General features: G+C 44.3%; 1 protein-coding gene across 4 annotated transcripts in view; it reads left to right on the top strand.

Annotated features, from left to right (window-relative positions):
- TENM2 (teneurin transmembrane protein 2) overlaps positions 1-19,311 on the top strand; it is a 1,175,656-nt gene that overhangs the window by 1,098,175 nt on the left and 58,170 nt on the right. For all 4 annotated transcript variants that reach the window (XM_064480080.1, XM_031437753.2, XM_064480081.1 and 1 more), the window contains 5 exons: positions 2,405-2,615; positions 6,982-7,101; positions 9,219-9,480; positions 10,274-10,541; positions 18,913-19,056. In XM_064480080.1, coding sequence (XP_064336150.1) covers positions 2,405-2,615; positions 6,982-7,101; positions 9,219-9,480; positions 10,274-10,541; positions 18,913-19,056 — 1,005 coding nt within the window. The remainder of the gene's footprint in view (positions 1-2,404; positions 2,616-6,981; positions 7,102-9,218; positions 9,481-10,273; positions 10,542-18,912; positions 19,057-19,311) is intronic.

A 19,311-nucleotide genomic window follows, 5' to 3' on the forward strand; every position in this document is an offset into this window, starting at 1 on the left:
GCTCTGGGGGCACCCGGTTCAGCCAGCACAGTGCGCTGAGGTGTTCAGAGCCTTGACTTTGAAAGTCTCTAAATTTAAAGTGTGCATGCCTGCTCACCCTCCTGTGTCTGCATTTCCAGGAAATTTTGTAAATCTGAATGTGTTACGAGGCACACGAGCAACATTTGCCCATGTGGAAAATGAGAGGCTAGTTTTAGTAATTTAGAGCCGAGCAGAACATGCAACCTCCTAATTTGTTTGTTTGCTAAAAAGAAAGTAATGCATTAAAATCATTGTACATTAATTGCTAAATTACAGTGGAACTTTGGTGAAATTACATATTTCAATTTCATTAGGGGAACCAAACGAAAGGGGTAATGCCAAAAAATTACATTGTAGTAAATTTAAAGCCCGCAGCCAGGCCTCTGATTCAGCGTTCCAGTTCAAGTGTTTGTCAAGTCACAGCTCAGAGTTTGAGAGCATGTTTCTATGATGCTAATTATGGCCCCCAAACACCTCGCTATCAAATCGAAGAGTTGTAAGCAAGTTATTCTCTGAGCTCCTCCACTGTGTGTTCAGTCAATTCCCAGCAGAGTGAATAAGGGTTGGTTAACTAACCCATTCTAATAGGAGTTCCAAGAAGCAACACTGCCCTAAACATTCCCATCCTCAGCCCTAACAGACATGTGAACAATGGGAAGCAGTCATTTATTCATTCAACAAACATTTGTTGAGTGCCTGATTCCATAGTTGGCACTAAGCGAGGCATGAATATAGAAATGAATAAGACATTGTTCTTCTTTTCAAAGAGCTCATTTTCCAGACAGGAAGGCAAGCATACAGAGATAATTAATTCTAGTACAAGGAAGTTGGTGTTAACAACAGTTTCTAAAATTTCTTGTACATTAGAGTCACCTGAGAATCATGTTGAAAAGGCAGATTCCGGGACTGGCTCCTGGAGGCTCTCCCTGGGGAGGTCTCGGGTAGGCTCTTGATTCTCCCCATAGGATTCTGAAGCAGAACCGTGCTCTGAGAACCTGTGATTACCTCAGCCAGCCAGGGGCATCGTCAGGAAAGCTTCCTGGAGGAGGCCACAGCTAGCCCGGGTCTTCAAGGATGAGTCCTGGCTGTTTCCTTCACTGTACTGTCAGCCCCATAAGGACAGACACTATCATTCTTTGTTCTTTGTTCCCTGTTTTATCTCCAGAACATGGATGGCACTCAAATACTTGTTGAGTGGTAGTTGAACAGATAGGAATCAGCCCAGGAAAGGGATGGAGGGGCAGAAGTCTAGGCAAGTAAATCGGGATGTTTGAAGTCCCGCAGGAATGCTGGAAGGTAGCACCAGAAGCAACTGAGTGAACTGAGAGCTTGGTTTCTGGGTGCTCAAGCCGAAGCCATTTCTCCACGTTTCCTGGAAGGTGTCAAACTCACCACCTCTGCTTCTCCAGCTGCTCAGCAGTCCCATTCCCTGCTTAGAAGGAGGGGGATGGGATGCTTTTCTCCATTAAATCAAGATGTCAGGAACCCCAAGCATTTTGATGACCTGCACACACATTTAGCACAGGCCCCTGAAATTGTTACCGAAGGCAGGTTCATGTACCCGCCACACCATGAGGCCACACAAATTGAAACATCGAAGTTTGGAGCAGAGAAGGGTTTATTGCAGGGCCGAGCAAGGAGGACGGGGTGGCTCATGCCCAATAAACCCCCAAACTCCCCGGAGGGTTTCAGCAAAGCATATTTAAAGGCCAGACAAGGGAGGGTGGTCACAGGGTACGGTGATCAGCCGTGCACAATTCTCTGGCTGTTGATGAGGTAACAGGACGGTCGACTGTGGATCCCGGGGCATCAGCAGTGAATGTCTAGGGGCCACTTGCTCTCCATCATCAAGTAGTTAATTTCTTCCCTTTGGTGGTGGCTTTTAGCATCTGAAAAACTCAGGAAATATACATGAAGTACCGTTATCTGGGTAATGCGGAGAGGAGCTACAGCAGGGGACAGGCGGAGGGGTCTGACCCTGGAAGGCCCCACAAGGTCCTGCTCTTTAACAAAATCTGGCTATGGGTAATTTTTTGTGCTATGCTGTTGAAAAGCAAAGTGTTTGTTTTTATTACCAGTCACTTAAATAATACTTGCTCATTACAGAAAAAGGAGAAATTCCAGAACAGCATAATAAAGAAAAGGAAGAGAGACGCACTGATCTACTACCTGGCGATAAGCATTTGTCAACGGTTTTCAATTATTTCCTTCCAGTCTGGTTTCCGGCGTGTATGTGTTGGGATTATACTAGGCTTGTTGTATGAAACCTGCCGACTCAGGCCATCGGAAAGGATGGAGATTGTTCGGGACAGAGGTGTTAGCATCTCGAAGCAGCTTTGTGCCGTGAAACCTGCTGACCCTGGCTCTGCTTCTGCCCTTGCAGACGGCCTGGTGGACTGCCTGGACCCTGACTGCTGCCTGCAGTCCGCCTGTCAGAACAGCCTGCTCTGCCGGGGGTCCCGGGACCCCCTGGACATCATTCAGCAGGGCCAGACAGACTCACCCGCAGTCAAGTCCTTCTACGACCGCATCAAGCTCCTGGCCGGCAAAGACAGCACCCACATCATTCCTGGGGACAACCCCTTCAACAGCAGGTAGGTGCCCTTCTGTCCCTGCAGGCGGCCGAGGCCACTGCTTCCCATCCTGTCGGAGCAGGAGGACATGCTCCTGCTTCTCCCATGGGCCCAGCTGGCCTGGAAACTACCCCCGTGGGAGCAGCTCCCTGTTCTGGTTCACACAAGGCCCCTTCCTCTCTGTGGGCCAAGCTTCAGGGCAGAGCCCTGGTCCCTCTATGGGATTTGGCCACCTGCCACCCAGAACCTGCTGGAGACACCTGTTGATTGCCTGGTTTCTAGATCATATTTATGATCTATTATTTTGCGACTTTTTAAATTTTAAATCTGCCTTTTTAATACCTCTGATTGTGGCTTTTGTTTGATCACAGCGGAAACGTTCATTCATTCATTCCATAGAGTACTTTTGGAAGTGATTATTAACTTGATAACATAACTTGTCATTGGTGACGTCTTGGGGTCAAGGTGATGCCAGTGGCGAGAGTTTACTGAGCACCTATGATGTGCTAGAGACTTAATGCAGGTTGTCTCTGAGCCTCACGGCCACCACCAGCTGCATCTGCTAATTGCCTGCTTTGTGCCAGGCATTTCCCCTCTCACTCCCAAACAGGGTGTGGGGGTAGGGGGCGGCGGAGGTGTTCTCTTGAGTTTACACTTGCTCTCAGTAGCTAATTTGAGGCTTATGAATATCCCAGGGGCAGGTGCTGGATTGATTTTGTAGTCAGCTTGGCTCTGCCCTTCCTCCCAGGACAAGTTAGAACTGTCCCCCCAGAGAAGAAAGCACATGGAAGAGTTGGCTTTGGGACCCGCCCCCACTCCCAGCCCCTTCTGTCTTCCAAGCGCTGTTTGACTCTGAGGGTGGAAGGAAGGAGAGGAGGGGCAAGGGTCTTCAGGCCTGCCTACACATCTCTGATCTCGCTCTGGGTCCGTCTGGGCCCAGATAACGGTGGTGTCTGCAGATATGAGGATGGCAGGTGTGATCTTCTTGAGGGCGCCTCACGCCAGCTCCGTGCCCCTTCCCGTGGAGAAATACGAACTGCTGGTTGGATCCTCTTTCACGAATCCCTAGGAGCCAGGGCCTGGGGTGGAGTGGTCCCAGCCCCCTTATCCCTCCGATGGCCCTCATCATGCCATCTTCCTCTTGGTTCTCTCTACCCTCACTTAGGTCTGGGCAGTCCCAGAAGCATCTCAGGAAATATGCTGCTTAAACAGGCTTCCAGCTGGCGAAGGAAATCCCAGACTTCACTTCTTAGAGGGGCCCTGAACTTTATATGTGATTGTCTGGGTCGCCCTCCTTGTTAGACTTTGGGGAGGAGACATCGTCAGGCCACGACTCAGACTGCGCTCCTCCCTGGGGGAGCCTGGCACGCGTGGGATGGGGAGGGACAGCCAATTAATTCTCTGGCCCCTTTAGAACTCTCTGGGAAGCTTTGCAGCCCCAATTCCTGGCAGCTCTTTGACTATGAGGGTTCTTAACAAGGTCACCTTGGGCCAGCAACTTTAGCCTCTCTTCTGTTCTGGTTTTGACTAAAAATAAAACAGAAAAGAGAAAAATAATCTCAGCCTTTGTCTACTTCAGCCCTGACTTTTCCCCTCCCCTCTCTAGCTGTGTCACATTCGGCAAGTTATTTAACCTCAGAAACTTAATTTTCTTGATTGGTAAAATTAGATTAATGTGTGTAGATTATACTACATACGGTGATGTGCTTTTAATACAAGTAACCCTCAAAAAAAAAAAAATGAAAGAAACCACAGATCTCTGACCAAAAAAAAAATATTTTCTCTGCTTGTCAAATCCTAGTTCTGGAGTTCTGGGACATTCTGTGTAGGTATGCCTCCTTGGAATTATGAACAGAATTCCCATTGCTGGAGTCCCATGCCTGGCCCTTGCATTAGTTCAGAAGCGTTTCAGTGAGGTTGGCATATGGTTTGCTTGTACTGTAAATGCATCTGTCAAAGTCTCCTGCTCTGTTTCAATCAGCTTCCTGTTAACATTTCATTATTTCTACCCTAAATCCAGTAATCTCCCGATAGTCTCTTTTCATATTTTTTCTTCAGCTGTCCCTTAAAAAATCAATCGTATCCTCCTCACTCATAGTTACCACTTCCAGAAGGCACCTGGAGCTCGAGCCAAGGTGTAGATGGGGACTCCAGAATATTTGATGGGCTATACAGAGCCCCAGAGATTTGGGCAAAAGAAACTCGCTTCAGAGAAAGCTTTTCTGAAGCTTCGGAGGTAGCAAATCAGTAGCACCGCCCAGATGAGCCCATGTCCCAGCACGTTGGCGTGGGTCTATAATTCAGAAATGCACAATGTTACTCCAAGACACAGGCTGAAGTTCAGCAAGCATGCGAATTTCAGTGCATTATCCTCTGACAAATAAAGAAGGACAAAGCTAGGCATAAAAAGAACTTAATTCAAGACTTCTAAGAAGGCGTTTCCCCCTAGATAATGGCATACAAAAATAACTAAAATGCCTTGATTCCACCACTGTAATTTATAGAGCAGATCTCACTATCTAGATAATGTGATAATTGTTACACATCAGTAATCATAAATAGAAGTGAACTGATAGCGTGTCTTGGCTGAATCTTTTCGACAAATTGACTGCCTAGAGATGATAGGAAGCCAGTTGCGATGAAGAATTAGAAAAATAGAGGGTAGAAATCATGGGCAACCCACCTCTTCTTATTCCCACGGTACTCCGCAAAATCTCATGCTACAGGAATGATTTAAGAGAAGTAACAGTCATATAAATAAGGAGTTGGGGTGGGGGGAACTCCACTGTGGAATGTTCTCCCAATTTTGTTTTCTCATCACAAGCAGTTTGTACCTTGTGGTCACCAACACACATCACTGGTTTTTAAAATAGTGTCTGGGAAGGCCTGAGAGAAATCTTAGTCTGCGCTAAGATAAGGAAACGGAACTGAACAAAAGAATTATTTTCATAAATTAGTTTTCCACGTTCAAAAGACTCTAGCATTGTGGTTGGAACCAGCTAAAAATGGAACTCATTCGGTAGGCAGTCAAAAAGTAGCAGACAATTAGAGCTGTCAGCGGAACCGTCTAAACCCTCCTGAGATCATCAGAGTTGGAGTTGAAGAGCTGGGGGTATGGCTAATAAAAAGAGGTGCTTGGAGAGATCCTCCCTCCAGTTTCCAGGCCACCTGGGACTGCGGACGTAAGTGCATTCCAAACACTGAGCGGCCCTGGACAAGATTCTGGCAAAGAGCGGGTCAGCTTTATTACCTAGTCCAGATATTGGGCGTATGTCCAGAAACCTGGACGCCTGGGCACCTCTCTGCCTTTGCCCAATTGCCTGGTGGCTTGAAGGCCAACAGTACAGCTGCAGACCTGCCTGGTGGGCTGGAGGCTCAGTGCTAAAAGGGAACTTCTCATCAGCCCATTTCTCCATGAAGTCGAGAGAATTCAGATGAGAGAAGACGCGCGCATTCTCGCTCCGTGGATTTTGGGCAGAATATTGTGGCATCTCTATTGCTTTGTGGGATTTTCCAGAAGGAGCTGGTTGAATCCTGGCATCTTTGGGGAAGTTCTGATGACTGTGATCTGGAGAGAAGGGAGCTTTCTCTCACCGTGGAAAAAAGTTGAGTGGGATTCAACCACCTCTCCCTTCCCCTGCCCTGAATCCTAGTAGCAGGAACTTGATAGAAGAGAAATATACAGTTACATGGAATCCAGCATCCAAGATATTTTTACCAGAAAAAAAAAATCTCCAATATTCTCTTCCCCTCAGGGTGTCATGGATTGTGAGAAATTTTGCTCTTAAAGGGCAACCAAAAAAACAATGCATGTATATATCCCAGCTTCATAAAAAGTTTCTATGTGCTCCCCTCCACTCCCTCTGACATCCCAGCCTGGAGGAGAAAAGTAACATTGCCTTCCTCCAAAGCCAAAAAAGGAAATGAGTAGCCAGATGGGGAAGCTCTCACCCGAGGATAATGCTCTCTGCGCCAGGCTAAGTAAGGCACAAACAGGAGTGGTGCAGCCTAGCCTGAGACTAGGGCCAAACGAAAGTCAAGTGATGTCAAGAAATGGGGTGAGGCCAAGGCCAGAGGGGATGTGCACAGGGGACCGCACTGCCCAGCCGAATGAAGATGCTGCCTGTGGACTTCACCCTGGTCTGCTCCTGGGGGAAAGCAGGCACTGAAACATCCCTTTTGCCCACACCCCTCTGTGGGCTGTGATCGAATGAAGCCAGAAGTTCATGTTAGGAAGTCTTCTCCTGGCCTTAGGGACCAGATGAGGATGGAGGGGTGAGGGGGTGGAGGCAGACAGCGGCAATGGGGAAGGGGAATTCAACGCCCCCTCCTTGTCCCCATATTCTGCCACGTGTGGCTCAAAAGCATGTGTTTCTTTTGCTTTCAGCTTGGTTTCTCTCATCCGAGGCCAAGTAGTAACCACAGATGGGACTCCCCTGATTGGTGTGAATGTGTCTTTTGTCAAGTATCCAAAATACGGCTACACCATCACCCGCCAAGATGGCACGTAAGTAGCTGCGTGGGGCTCCACCTCCTCGGGACTGAGGGTACAGCCCGAGGGACAGATGGTGCTGTTGGCTTGGAACCACGTGGCTCCCCCCTTGTAGACTGGGGGGAGACCCACCAGACCAGACCTCTAGGGAGGATCCCCCCAAAGATATTTCTGCTTTTTGGTATGGCATCAAGAACGGGAAATAACGAGAACAGCCAACCTACGCAGGGCTGCCGCCAGCCATGCTTTTCCCCTGGCAGGTAAATGCTTTCCTCTGTGTGCGCGTGTGTTGGGGGTAAGGTGGGGGTGGGGGCGGATTCCAGAAGGGAAACCAGCTCTTGGACCCTCACTCCTGCTTTAAATCAAAGGCAGTGCAGGGTGACAGGAATCTACATGACACAGTGTCCTGTGGTGAACCCCTTCTGCTTTCATCTGTGGCTTTAGGAGTTGTGTTGTTTCCCCTCCTGTTTTGAGGGAGGTGGGATGTAATCAGAGAAGTCTAATTAAATACATTTAGCCATCACCCTGCTGTGTGAAGGAGGCAGCCTTTCCCTGTTATCTGCTGATTGGAAATGCGCACCCGTCCCGCCCCCACCAAGATGAAAGCTCGCTCCTTTCCTTCATCTGTCGGACATGGAGTTGAAATCTAAAGAAAAAGATAAAAAGAAGAAGAGAAAGCCATGGGAAAGGGAAAACACTCATCCGCCCTGGCCTAAACACACACACACACGCACGCACACTATTATTGCATTCTATTCCAAATGAAAGAGAAAACTGTTCTGTAAATCTGATGCAACACTTTTTCTAAAAAATTGGAGTCTGGAAAAGCATAAACGTACCACGTACTGCGATTCTTGCCTTTCTCTGGTAAAGAATCTGGCCTTATTTCCTGATGTTCTAAGGTAGCCTTGCAGGTAGTTTCAAAAAGTACCAGCCTACAGTAACCCTATCCTTTTATTTCCAAGCCTCTGAAACCCAAAGAAGGCATCTGATGTTTCACATCAAGTTCTCTATTCACTAGATTTCTGGTGTCTCACACTTACATTTCCTTGGACAAATCTAATTATTTTAAAGCTTTAGGACTTTGAGGGTGTACCGTGCAGAGCTATCGTGGCCCTTGTTTGTTCTTAGAAGCTGATGTCGGAGGAGGTTATCACTCCGTGGAGGAGCACGTGCTTAGCATGCATGAGATCCTGGGTTCATTCCCCAGGACCTCCATTAAAAAATGAACAAACATTACCTCCCCCCTAAAAAGAAATTTTTTCTTAATTTAAAATGAAGAAGAAAAGAGCAGGCAGTCTGGAATCAGATGGACCCTGATTTCCAGTTGTGCCACTAAAAAAAAGAAAAGGTGCTAAGACAGTATATCTTAAAAGTTTTCATCACAAGAAAAAAAAATTATAACCATGTGGTGATGAATGACTTGTGCTCATTCACAATATATACAAATATCAAATTATTATGTCATATACCTGAAACTAATATGTTATATGTCAACTGTTTCTCAAAAAAAAAAAAAAAAATACACAGGCGGATGAAAAGCAAGCTGTCCTGAGCCCCTCCCTGTATCCTAGCATGGAGACATTGTAACCACACTATTTATTTGAACACTTCGATTAGCCTAGCACGATGCTACAAGCTTTGCAGCCAGGGTAGGGAAACATTTTCTATGAAGTATAGTATGTATTTTAGGCTTTGCCTGCCACATGCTTCCTGTTACAACCACTCGGCTCCGCGCCGTGGTTTGAAAACAGCTGGAGAGGATACGTGAACGAACAGGCGTGGCTGGTTTTCCAATAAAACCATTTACGGAAACGTGGTGGGCTGGCTTTAGCTCGTGGGCCTAACCTGCTGCCCCCACCCCACCCCACCCCCGCTCTGAATTCGTCGTATTTCATTCTCTCAGCCCCCCTGGGAAGTCGGTGTAATTATTCTCATTTCACATATGAAGAATCTGGGGCTCCGCGTTAGGAACTCGCGCACGGCCACCCCACCAGTAAGCGGCGGCCTTTGGGTTCCAGCCCCGCCCGTCTGCCCCTCCCCGAGCCCACGCCCTCGGGGCGGAGGTCCGAGCACCTGCCTCGTCTGAAGGTGAGTTCCGCTCGCTCATGAGCCCACTTGCCCCTCTCCAGGTTCGACCTGATCGCCAATGGCGGCGCCTCCTTGACGCTGCACTTCGAGCGAGCCCCGTTCATGAGCCAGGAGCGCACCGTGTGGCTGCCCTGGAACAGCTTTTACGCCATGGACACCCTGGTGATGAAGACGGAGGAGAACTCCATCCCTAGCTGTGACCTCAGTGGCTTTGTCCGGCCGGATCCAATCATCATCTCCTCCCCACTGTCCACCTTCTTCAGCGCTGCCCCAGGGCAGAATCCCATCGTGCCTGAGACCCAGGTAGGGGCAGCGGGGACCCGGGATAGGACGCTGAACACTGCCCTGACCCAGATGGGCTGGCCCCCTCCCTCCCACCACCTCTCTCTCTCCCTGGGTGGGACAGAAGCTAATATGAAGGGGGAAGGACAAAAAGGAAAAACACAGTAGAATTTATAGTTACTGGACGGAAAACTGAATCTCTCCTGGACGTTCCAGATGTTTCCAGATAGTTGTTCAAGACTTTGGCAGTCACGGGCGCTTTTAATAGAATAAAAACAATATGCATGTGTGCAACCCACCTGCAAATCACTTTTTGTTCCTGTTAGTCACAGAGATACAGGATAAGAGGAGCTTTAATGATCTACATCGGTGTTACGACAGAGGGCATATTACATTATTGCCTCCCTGTTGCTTTATACCAATTGTCAGTGGAAGTTGCAGGTTCGTATAATTGCAGCCTCTTGTGGCCTCCTCGCATGCAACTAGCAATAAAGCCTGCTGTTCTTATTTACATCTTTTGCCAACAGTGTGGTTTTTAAAAAGGAACACAAAACAGTGACCAAGAATAATTATTAATCCAAAAATCATAACCTCAGCCCCTTCACTCCATAGTGTAGAATACAGTTTTGGTGGTGGTCTTAATTTTTTTTCTCGTTCTCACATACACGGGAAGTGGTTCTTGCACCCCACGTTAGGCGTGATGCTTGGGTGAGGGTGGCAGCAGGTGGGGAGCCTCCAGGAGGGCTGCAAGCAGCCCAGCCACCTGGGTGGGGGGCGGTTGATGCCACGGACCCACATTGTGTTCCTTCTCCAGGTTCTTCATGAAGAAATTGAGCTCCCTGGTTCTACTGTGAAGCTTCGCTACCTGAGCTCCAGGACCGCAGGCTACAAGTCGCTGCTGAAGATCACCATGACCCAGTCCACGGTGCCCCTGAACCTCATCAAGGTTCATCTGATGGTGGCCGTAGAGGGGCACCTCTTCCAGAAGTCGTTCCAAGCCTCTCCCAACCTGGCCTACACCTTCATCTGGGACAAGACGGATGCCTACGGCCAAAGGGTATACGGACTCTCGGATGCTGTTGGTATGTTTCAGTTTCAATCCCTTCTTGATTCCTGGATTTAATCAAGCATTAAGTCAGCGGGTGTTTATGGCGTTCCTAGCATATGCCAAGCACTAGTCTAGTAGATAGGGACGAAGTGGTCCATGAGGTAGATAAGAGTCGTCTTCCGCGGACCTTCTGTTCTAGTGGAGGATCAAGATAATAAATACAGACTGGACAAGAAAATACCAAGCAGTGATAAGTGCTAATACGAAAATAAAATCAAGTGATACGTACTGGGGAGGCGGGGCACCTGTGAGCGAACGTTCAGGGGAGGCTTCTCAGCTGGTGACGTTTAAACAGAGGCTTGAAGGAAAAGGGGCCATGTGAAAGTCAGGCAGAGGGCATCCTTTTCCCGGTAGAGAGAGAGAAGAGCGAGGTGTTTCTTGAAGGACAAAGATAGGCTGGCATGGCTGGAATGCAGCGGACAGGGGACTATTTGAGAGCGGGGAGAGCGGTGGCAGGGGCCGGACCACGTTCCAGAGAGAGTGCCTGCAGGTGGCACGGAGCGCACCGTGAGAACCAGGGACTGCAGCCGCAGCGTGGGTCGGAAAGCGCGTGCCGTGCGTCAGGCTTTGCCTCCAAGGGAGGCATGTGATTCCCCGCTTGTGGACCACCCCTGTAAGAGGAGGGTCCTGCGGCTGTCAGTCTGGGCAGACTTGTGGACTGTGTGGAGTGGTATTGCCCTACCTGGTATATTCTCCTGCTTGCAGAAAGCTGCCTGGGATTAATTAAAATCCAGAATCCTGTATTTTCTTAGCCAATAAGCTTGTGGTTTTCGAGAACTGTAATAAGTTCCCAGAATAAGAAACCAGCCAGCTCAGACATGGTCACTGTAATCGGCAGCCAGCGTTTATCAGATGCTCCCTTGGTGGAGAGCATTGTGCTAAATCCTCTATCTTGGGTAAGCTCTCAATAACTCTTATCAAATAGGCACTCTCGTGACTCCCATTGTGCAGATGGGACAGGGGGAGAGGGTAAGAAAGTTGCCTAAAGTCACACACTTAGCAGGTTACACGTGCTCTGTAACATGGCCCTGGGGCTCTGCTTCATCAGTGAGTGGAGTTAATAACCGAAAGATAGCAGTAAGTTATTGGAGTAACTAGTGCCTTCAGTATAAACAGTGGCTAATTTTTAAAATATTATACCAGGCTTTAGTTACTATCAAAATGTTAGCCAACATCAAAAAGTAGACTAGATATTGTAATGCACCCCCATGTGCTCCAGCTTCTACCATTATCAGCACATCTTGTTGAATGTTGTTTCTTCCAAAACTTTATCCACTCCCCTGCCTCCCATATTTTTCTGAAGCAAGTCCCAGACATCACATTATTTCATTCGTAATATACATCAGAATGTATCTCTAAAAAAAACACTTTAAAAGCATAACAGCATCATTGTCACAACAAAGAAACACAATGATTTCTTATGAAATAGCCAATCATGGTTCAATATTTCGGTTGCCTTTTGATTATCACAAAATAGTAGTACTTTATTTGTTTGAATCAGAATTCAAATAAGTTCCACCTTTTATAGTGGGTTGATTTCTATTTTTTTGTTGTTGTTATTGTATATGTTTTAGGTACACAGCATTTTTTAAAGTATTTTTATTGAAGTACAGTCAGTTTACAATATTGTGTCCATTGCTGGTGTACAGCACAGTGCTTCAGTCATACAGGAACATCCATATATTCATTTTCATATTCTTTTAAACCGTAAGTTACTACCAGATATTGAATATAGCTCCCTGTGCTGTACGGCGTAAGTTTGTTGTTCATCGGATTTTGTGAGAATCCTCCTGTATTTCGAAGTGAGAGACACTCTGCCAGTGTTCAGTGGGTGTTCTGTGTGGTTCAGTGGGTTTGTAGATGTAATTCTTGATGTATTTGTGGGAGAGGGCGAGCTGTGAGTCTCTCTATTCTTCCATCTTGGATCCTTCTGGTACACAGCATTATAATTCAACATCTATATACGCTGCAAAGTAATCACCTCCTCTAGTCTGGTTACCGTCTATCATGATACAGTTGACCCCCTTCACCTATTTTGGCCACCCTCCAACCTTCCCCTCTGGTAACCACTGGTCTGATCTCTGTATCTCTGAGTTTGTTAATTATTTTGTTTGTTTATTTGTTTTGTTTTTTTTACATTCCACATGAGTGAAAGCATTCATCTTTCTCTTTTTGACTTATTTCATTTAGCATAATGACCTCAAGGTCCATCCATGCTGTCACAAATGGCAGGATTTCATTCTTTTCATGACTGAGTAGTATTCTATTGTCTATATATACCACAGTTTCCTTATTCATCCATCAGTGGACTCTCAGGTTGTTTCCATTTCTTGTTCCTGATCTTAGAGGGAAAGCTTTCAACCTTTTACCATTGAGTATGATGTTAGCTGTGGGCTTGTCCTATGTGGCCTTTATTTTGTTGAGTTGGGTTTTTTCTGTGCCTATATTGTTAAGAGTTTTGGGGGGTTTTTTGGGGTTTTTTTGTTTTTTTTTATGAATGGAGTTGAATTTTATCAGATGCTTTTTCTGAATCTCTTGAGAGGACCGTATCATTTTTTTTCTTTCGTTCTGTTGATTGGATGTATCACATTGATTGATTTGCATATGTTGAACCATTCTTGCATCCAGGGACAAATTCCACTTGATCTTGGTGTACAGTCATTTTAATATGCTGCTGAATTCATTCTGCTAGTATTTTATTGAGGATTTTTGCATTCGTATTTATCAGGAATACTGGCCTATGGTTTTCTTTTCTAGTAGTGTCCTTTTCTGGTTTTGTATCAGGGTGTGATGCTGGCCTTGTAAAATGAGGCTGGGGGAGTGTTCCCTCCTCTTCTGATGTTTTTGAAAGAGTCTGAGAAGGATTGGTGTTGATTCTTCCTAAAATGTTTGGGAAAATTTACCAGTGAAGCAACCTGGAAGATTTCTGATAACTGATTCAGTCCCCTTATGAGTAATGGGTCTGTGCAGACTTTCTGTTTCTTCCTGACGCAGTCTCGGTCAGTTATATGTCTTTGGGAACTTTTCCATTTCTTCTCGGTTGTTCAGTTTGTTGGCGTGTAAGTGTTCAGAGGAGCCTCTTACGATCCTTTGTATTTCTGTAGTATAAATTGTGGAGTGTCCTTCTGCATTTATCATTTTATTGATTCAGGTCCTCTCTCTTTTTTCCTTAGTCTCATTAAGGGTTTGTCAGTTTTGTTGATGTTTTTGAAGAACCAGTTGTTAGTGTGCTTGGTCTTGTCTGTTGTTTTTCCATTTTCATTTATACTGTAATCTTTACTATTTCATTTATTCTGCTAACTTTGGGCTCACTTTGTTCTTTTTCTAGTTCTGTAAGACATAGAATTAGATTGTTTATTTGGGATCTTTCTTGTTCTTAATGTAGGTCCTTATTGCTGTAAACGTCCCTCTTAGAACTGCTTTTGATACATGCCAGGAGTTTTGGTATTTGTGTTTCCCTTTTAACTTGTCTCTTTTTATTTCCCCTTTAATTTCTTCTTTCATCTGTTGGTTATCCACGAGAGTGTTTTTTAATTTCCATATATTTTTTAATTTTCCAGTTTCTTGTGATCGATGTCTAGTTTGATGCATTGTGGTCAGAGAAGATGCTCCCTATGATGTTAATCTTCTTGAATTTGAGAAGACTTCTTTTGTGCCCTAACATATGGTCTGTCCTAGGAAATATTCCATGTGCACTTGAGAAGAATGTATATTCTACCTTTGTTGGACAGAATGTTCTGTGTACGTTTGTTATGTCCATTTGTTCTATAGTGTTGTTCAAATCTGCTGTTTCCTTTATGATTTTCTGTCTGTATGATTTATCCATTTTTGAGAGTGGGATGTTAAAGTCCCCAACTTTATTGTGCCATCGTCTGTTTCTCCTTTTAGCTCTGTTAGTTTGTGCTTTGCGTATTCAGGTGCTCCAATGTTGGGTGCATGAATATTTATAATTATTATATCTTCTTGATGTATTGACCCCTTTGCCATATTATAAAGACCTTCTTTGTCTCTTTTTAATATTTTTAGTTTAAAATCTATTTTGTCTGATATAAATATAGCTACCCCTGCTTTTTCTTGGGGGAAGGGGACAGTTACCATTTGCGTGAAAGCTTAAAACATCTTTTTCCATCCCTTCATTCTCAATCTGTATGGGTCCTTAAGTCTATAGTGACTCTCTTATAGGCATCGTATCATTGGATATTGTTTGTCTGCTTTATTCATGTGGCCATTCCATGTCTTTTGATTGGAGAATTTATCTATTTATATTTAAATTCATTATTAATAGTTGTTTTCTGACTCTTTTGTAGATCTGCTGTTTTTTCTTTTTTCTTTCTTTCTTTTTTCTTGTTTTGCTGTCTTTTTGTTTCAGTTACTTTGAATTCTTTATTATGTTCTTTTGTATAATTATTACTTTTCCCTTGTGGTTACTATGAATCCAAATAAGATCCACTTTGTGTAATTAGTTGATTTCTCTTAAGTTATTTAATGTATGGTTTTCCCTTCCATTTCTTACTCTTTTTTTTAGGTTTTATGATTTATTTGTTGAAGAAATAACCTAAAACCTTTATTGTTTATCTGTAGCATTTCCCATAGTCCAGTTTGTTTTCCGATTGCACACCTATGACTGTTACACATTTTCCTCTGTTCTGTGTCTCCTGTAAATTGATAGTTGAATCTTGAGGCTTTTAGGTTCAGATTTGATTTATTTTGATCTATACAGACTTTTCTTGAGGTATAATTGACATATAACAAATATACAACATAATGATTTGATGTTTGTATATATTGTAAAATGATGACTACAGTAAATCTCGTTAGCATCTGTCACAGTGCATAATTACAAAATTTCTTTCTTGTGATGAGAACTTCTAAGATTTACTCTCTTAGAAACTTTCAAATTACAATATAGTATTATTAACTATAGTCACCATGTGGCACATTACATCCTGTAACATTGGTTATTTTTAACTGAAAGTTTGTACCTTTGGATTCTCTTCACCTGTTTGGTCCACCCCCCCACCCCACCCCCTGCCTCTGGCAACCACTAACCTGTTCTCTGTATATGAGCTTGGTTTACATGTTGTTGTTTGGGGGTTTTTTGGTTTATTTGTCTTTTATATCCACATATAGGTGAGATTATTCAGTATTTGTCTTTCTTTGTCTGACTTATTTCACTTAGCATAATGCTCTCAATGACCACCCATGTTGTCACCAGTGGCAAGATTTTATTATTTTTTATGGCTGAATAATATTCCATTGACTATATACCACATCTTTTTTTATCCAGTCATCTGTCAGTGGACACCTTGGTTGTTTCTGTATCTTGGCTATTGTAAATAATGCTGCAGTGAACACAAGGCTGCCTGATCTTTTCAGGTTACTATTTTTGTTTTCTTCAGGTAGATACCAAGAAGTGGAATTGCTAGGTCATATGGTAGTTTTATTTTTAAGTTTTTGAGAAGCCTCCATACTGGTTTCCATTGTGGCTGCCCTGATTTACATTCTCACCAACGGTGCACAAGGGTTCCCTTTACACCCTCACATACACTTGTTGTGTCTTGTCTTTTTGATGGTAGCCATTCTAACAGCTGTGAGGTGATACCTCATGATGGGCTTGAGTTGCATTTTCCTGAAGATTGGTGATGCTGAGCATCTTTTCACGTACTGTTGGCTTTCTGTATGTCTTCTTTGGATAGATACCTGTTCAGTTCCTTTGCCCATTTTTAACTGGGCTCTTTGTTTTTTGGCTGTCAAGTTGTATGAGTTCTCTATATACTTTGGACATTAACCCCTTATCAGATACATGATTTGGAAACACTTTTTCCCGTTCAGTAGGTTGCCTTCTCATTTTGTGGATGGTTTCCTCTGCTGTGCAGAAGCTTTTTAGTTTGATGTAGCCCCACTTGTTGCTTTTTGCTTTTGTTGCTTTTGCTTTGGGTGTCATACTCAAAAAATCACTGCCAAGACCTGTGTCAAGGAGCTTACTGCCTGTGTTTTCCTATAGGAGCTTTATGGTTTCAAGTCTTATGTTTAAGTTTCTAATCCATTTGAGTTAGTTTTTGTGAGTGGTATAGGGTGGTCCAGTGCTTGTTTTTTGCGCATGGCTGTCCAATTTTCCCAACACCATTTATTGAAGAAAATGTGTACTTTCTCCATTGTATATTTCTTAGCTCCTTTGTCGGAAATTAGTTGGCTGTGTAAGCTTAGGTTTATTTCTGGGCTCTCGCTTCTGTACCACTGATTCATGTGTCTGTTTTTATGCTGACACCATAGTGTTTTGAATACTGTAGCTCTGTAATATAGTTTGAAAACTGGGAATGTGATGCCTCCAGCTTTGTTCTTCTTTCTCAAAATTGCTTTGGCTCTTCAAGGTTTTGTGGTTCCATACAAATTTAAGGAATGTTTGTTCTGTTTCTGTGAAAAATATACCATTGGCATTTTGATAGGGATTGTACTGAATCTTCTTTGGGTAGTATAGACATTTTTACGATGTTAATTCTTCCAATCCGTAAGCATGGAGCGTCTTTCCATTGATTTTTGTCTCCTCCAATTTCTTTCATCAGTTTCCTATAGTTTTCAGTGTACTGGTCTTTCTCCTCCTTAGTTAAATTTATTCCTAGGTATTTTATTCTTTGGGGTTTGGTTTGTTTGTTTGTTTGTTTTAGGCAGAGCAGCTTGATTGGTGGTGATGTCTTCCTCCATCAGGAGGCACCTAATGTCAGCTTGTCAGTTCTCTTGTGATTTCGGCACATTGACGCTCGTTGCCTGGGTTCATCAGGTCATTAGGGATTGTGAAATAATACTGTAATTCTGTCACTGCTTCTTTATTTACTAGCTGGAATACTTTTATATAGAGATACCCTCATCAACTACTTGGTTATTTGAGGTACAATTCAAATGAGAATGAAAGGACAAATGCCTGATTCTTTCCCTTTATTTACTCGTTTCCATCGTAGTAAGTTGGCTGTCTGATATCCTCTACTGGTAGCAAGCTGGTGTTTTTTAAATACCATTTTCAACTCATAGAATGAAGTACCATTAATATATCCTTTGAAGTTATTATCTTTACTAATGGTCAGATGGTCCCATCATTGGTCAATGAAAGCCTCTTCAAGCTGAGTCCCAAATTCTTTTGACACGGCCCTAGCACATTTTGTTTCCTCCTTAGCTATGCGACGTGGTAAAACGGCCTTGTCCATTTCTTGTTCTAGCCATTTTTTCAAGGAGTCCTGATTCCTTTTAATGAGAAATAGTATTTCAAGGCCGCAAACCCGACACCAGCAATTCTTTTTGCTGCTGAGTTGGTCATTGTTTCTTGGAATTTTCAGAGAGGCAAGCTAGGAAATACATGGGGTTTTTTGTTGTTTTTTTTTTTTTTAAAGATAAGGTATACCCTTCGTTCGTCTCGACACTCCTTTATCTCAGGATTTAAAAGAAGCGACAGAGAATCCCCAAAGGTGACACACATAGTTAAGAACTTAATGTAGTAGAAGCAGCAGTAATAACAATGCCTCATATTTCTAAAGCAGCGTTCCAATTAAAAATGTGTGGCATCTCGGCGTTCTATCTCATCCATCCTTACGACATCTCTGTGAGAAATCGAGGCTTCACCCGCTCTGTTTTACACATGGGGAAGGTGGAGCCACGCAGAAGTGTGAGCTGGAACAGAAGCAGGACTAAAGCCCCTCATCTCCCGCCTCCTCTCCTGTTTGTCCATATGTGGTAAAAGCAGGATTTTTTATAGTTTCTGGATTCTGTTCCCCACTGACTTGCCACAGAATTGGCAGGCTGTGTGCCATGCCTGCCTCACTTGGAATCCTCTAGAATCCTGCGTGAATGTACAAAGTGCCTTAACTCACACGAGCAGTTGCCTCCAGAATCTCGTCATAAATGAGCCACTAAGCTTCAATAGGTCTTTTCTCCTAGTGAGTGAAAATAAATAACGCAAAATACAGCGAAGGCTTGCCGTGAACAGCAGGCTGAGGGAAACCGTCCCCTGTCCATCTCTAAAGGAGCCTTGTGTTCGGTCTTTAAATGATTCATCACTTCCCTCCCCATCACTGGGGTCATTTTTGGAAGCCAGCTGTTCATTGGAAAGGTCTTTCCATCCCCGCAGAGTATGGCTGGGTAAAGCTTCAAGGTTGAGTTCAGCTTGAAATTTGAATTTAATATTGTATGGAATCCCAAGGACAAAAGCAATCAGCCCGCCTCCTTGAGTGAGTTTTTTGAACTGAATCTGTGTGACCGCGAGCACACGTTTCTCGCTCCTGCTGGAGGTCCTCTGGAGCGATCAGGCAAGCCATCTTGTCCCCCCGCGCTGCACCCCACTCCTTTTTATCTTTCAGTGTCTGTCGGGTTTGAATATGAGACCTGCCCCAGCTTAATCCTGTGGGAGAAACGGACGGCCCTCCTTCAGGGATTTGAGCTGGACCCTTCCAACCTCGGTGGCTGGTCCCTGGACAAACATCACATCCTCAATGTTAAGAGTGGTACGTGCGCCCTTCTCCTTTCTCAAACACAGCCTCGTCTCTCCTCTGGAACCTTCTCTCCAGCCCTGACATTTCAGGGATACCCCTCTCCCCTTCCGGTGGCTATTTCTCATCAAATGCCCAAAATACTCATAGGTTTTTTTTCCACCTTCTCCTTTTAAATGTCAAAGAATGTTGAGCTGGTTTTTCCCAGACCCTCCACCTTAACATTTGTCGAGATAATTGAAGAACTGTTATTGTACCCGATACCATGGC

This window comes from Camelus dromedarius, chromosome 27, assembly GCF_036321535.1.
Source record: "Camelus dromedarius isolate mCamDro1 chromosome 27, mCamDro1.pat, whole genome shotgun sequence".
In the NCBI taxonomy this organism is placed as follows: Eukaryota; Metazoa; Chordata; class Mammalia; order Artiodactyla; family Camelidae; genus Camelus; species Camelus dromedarius.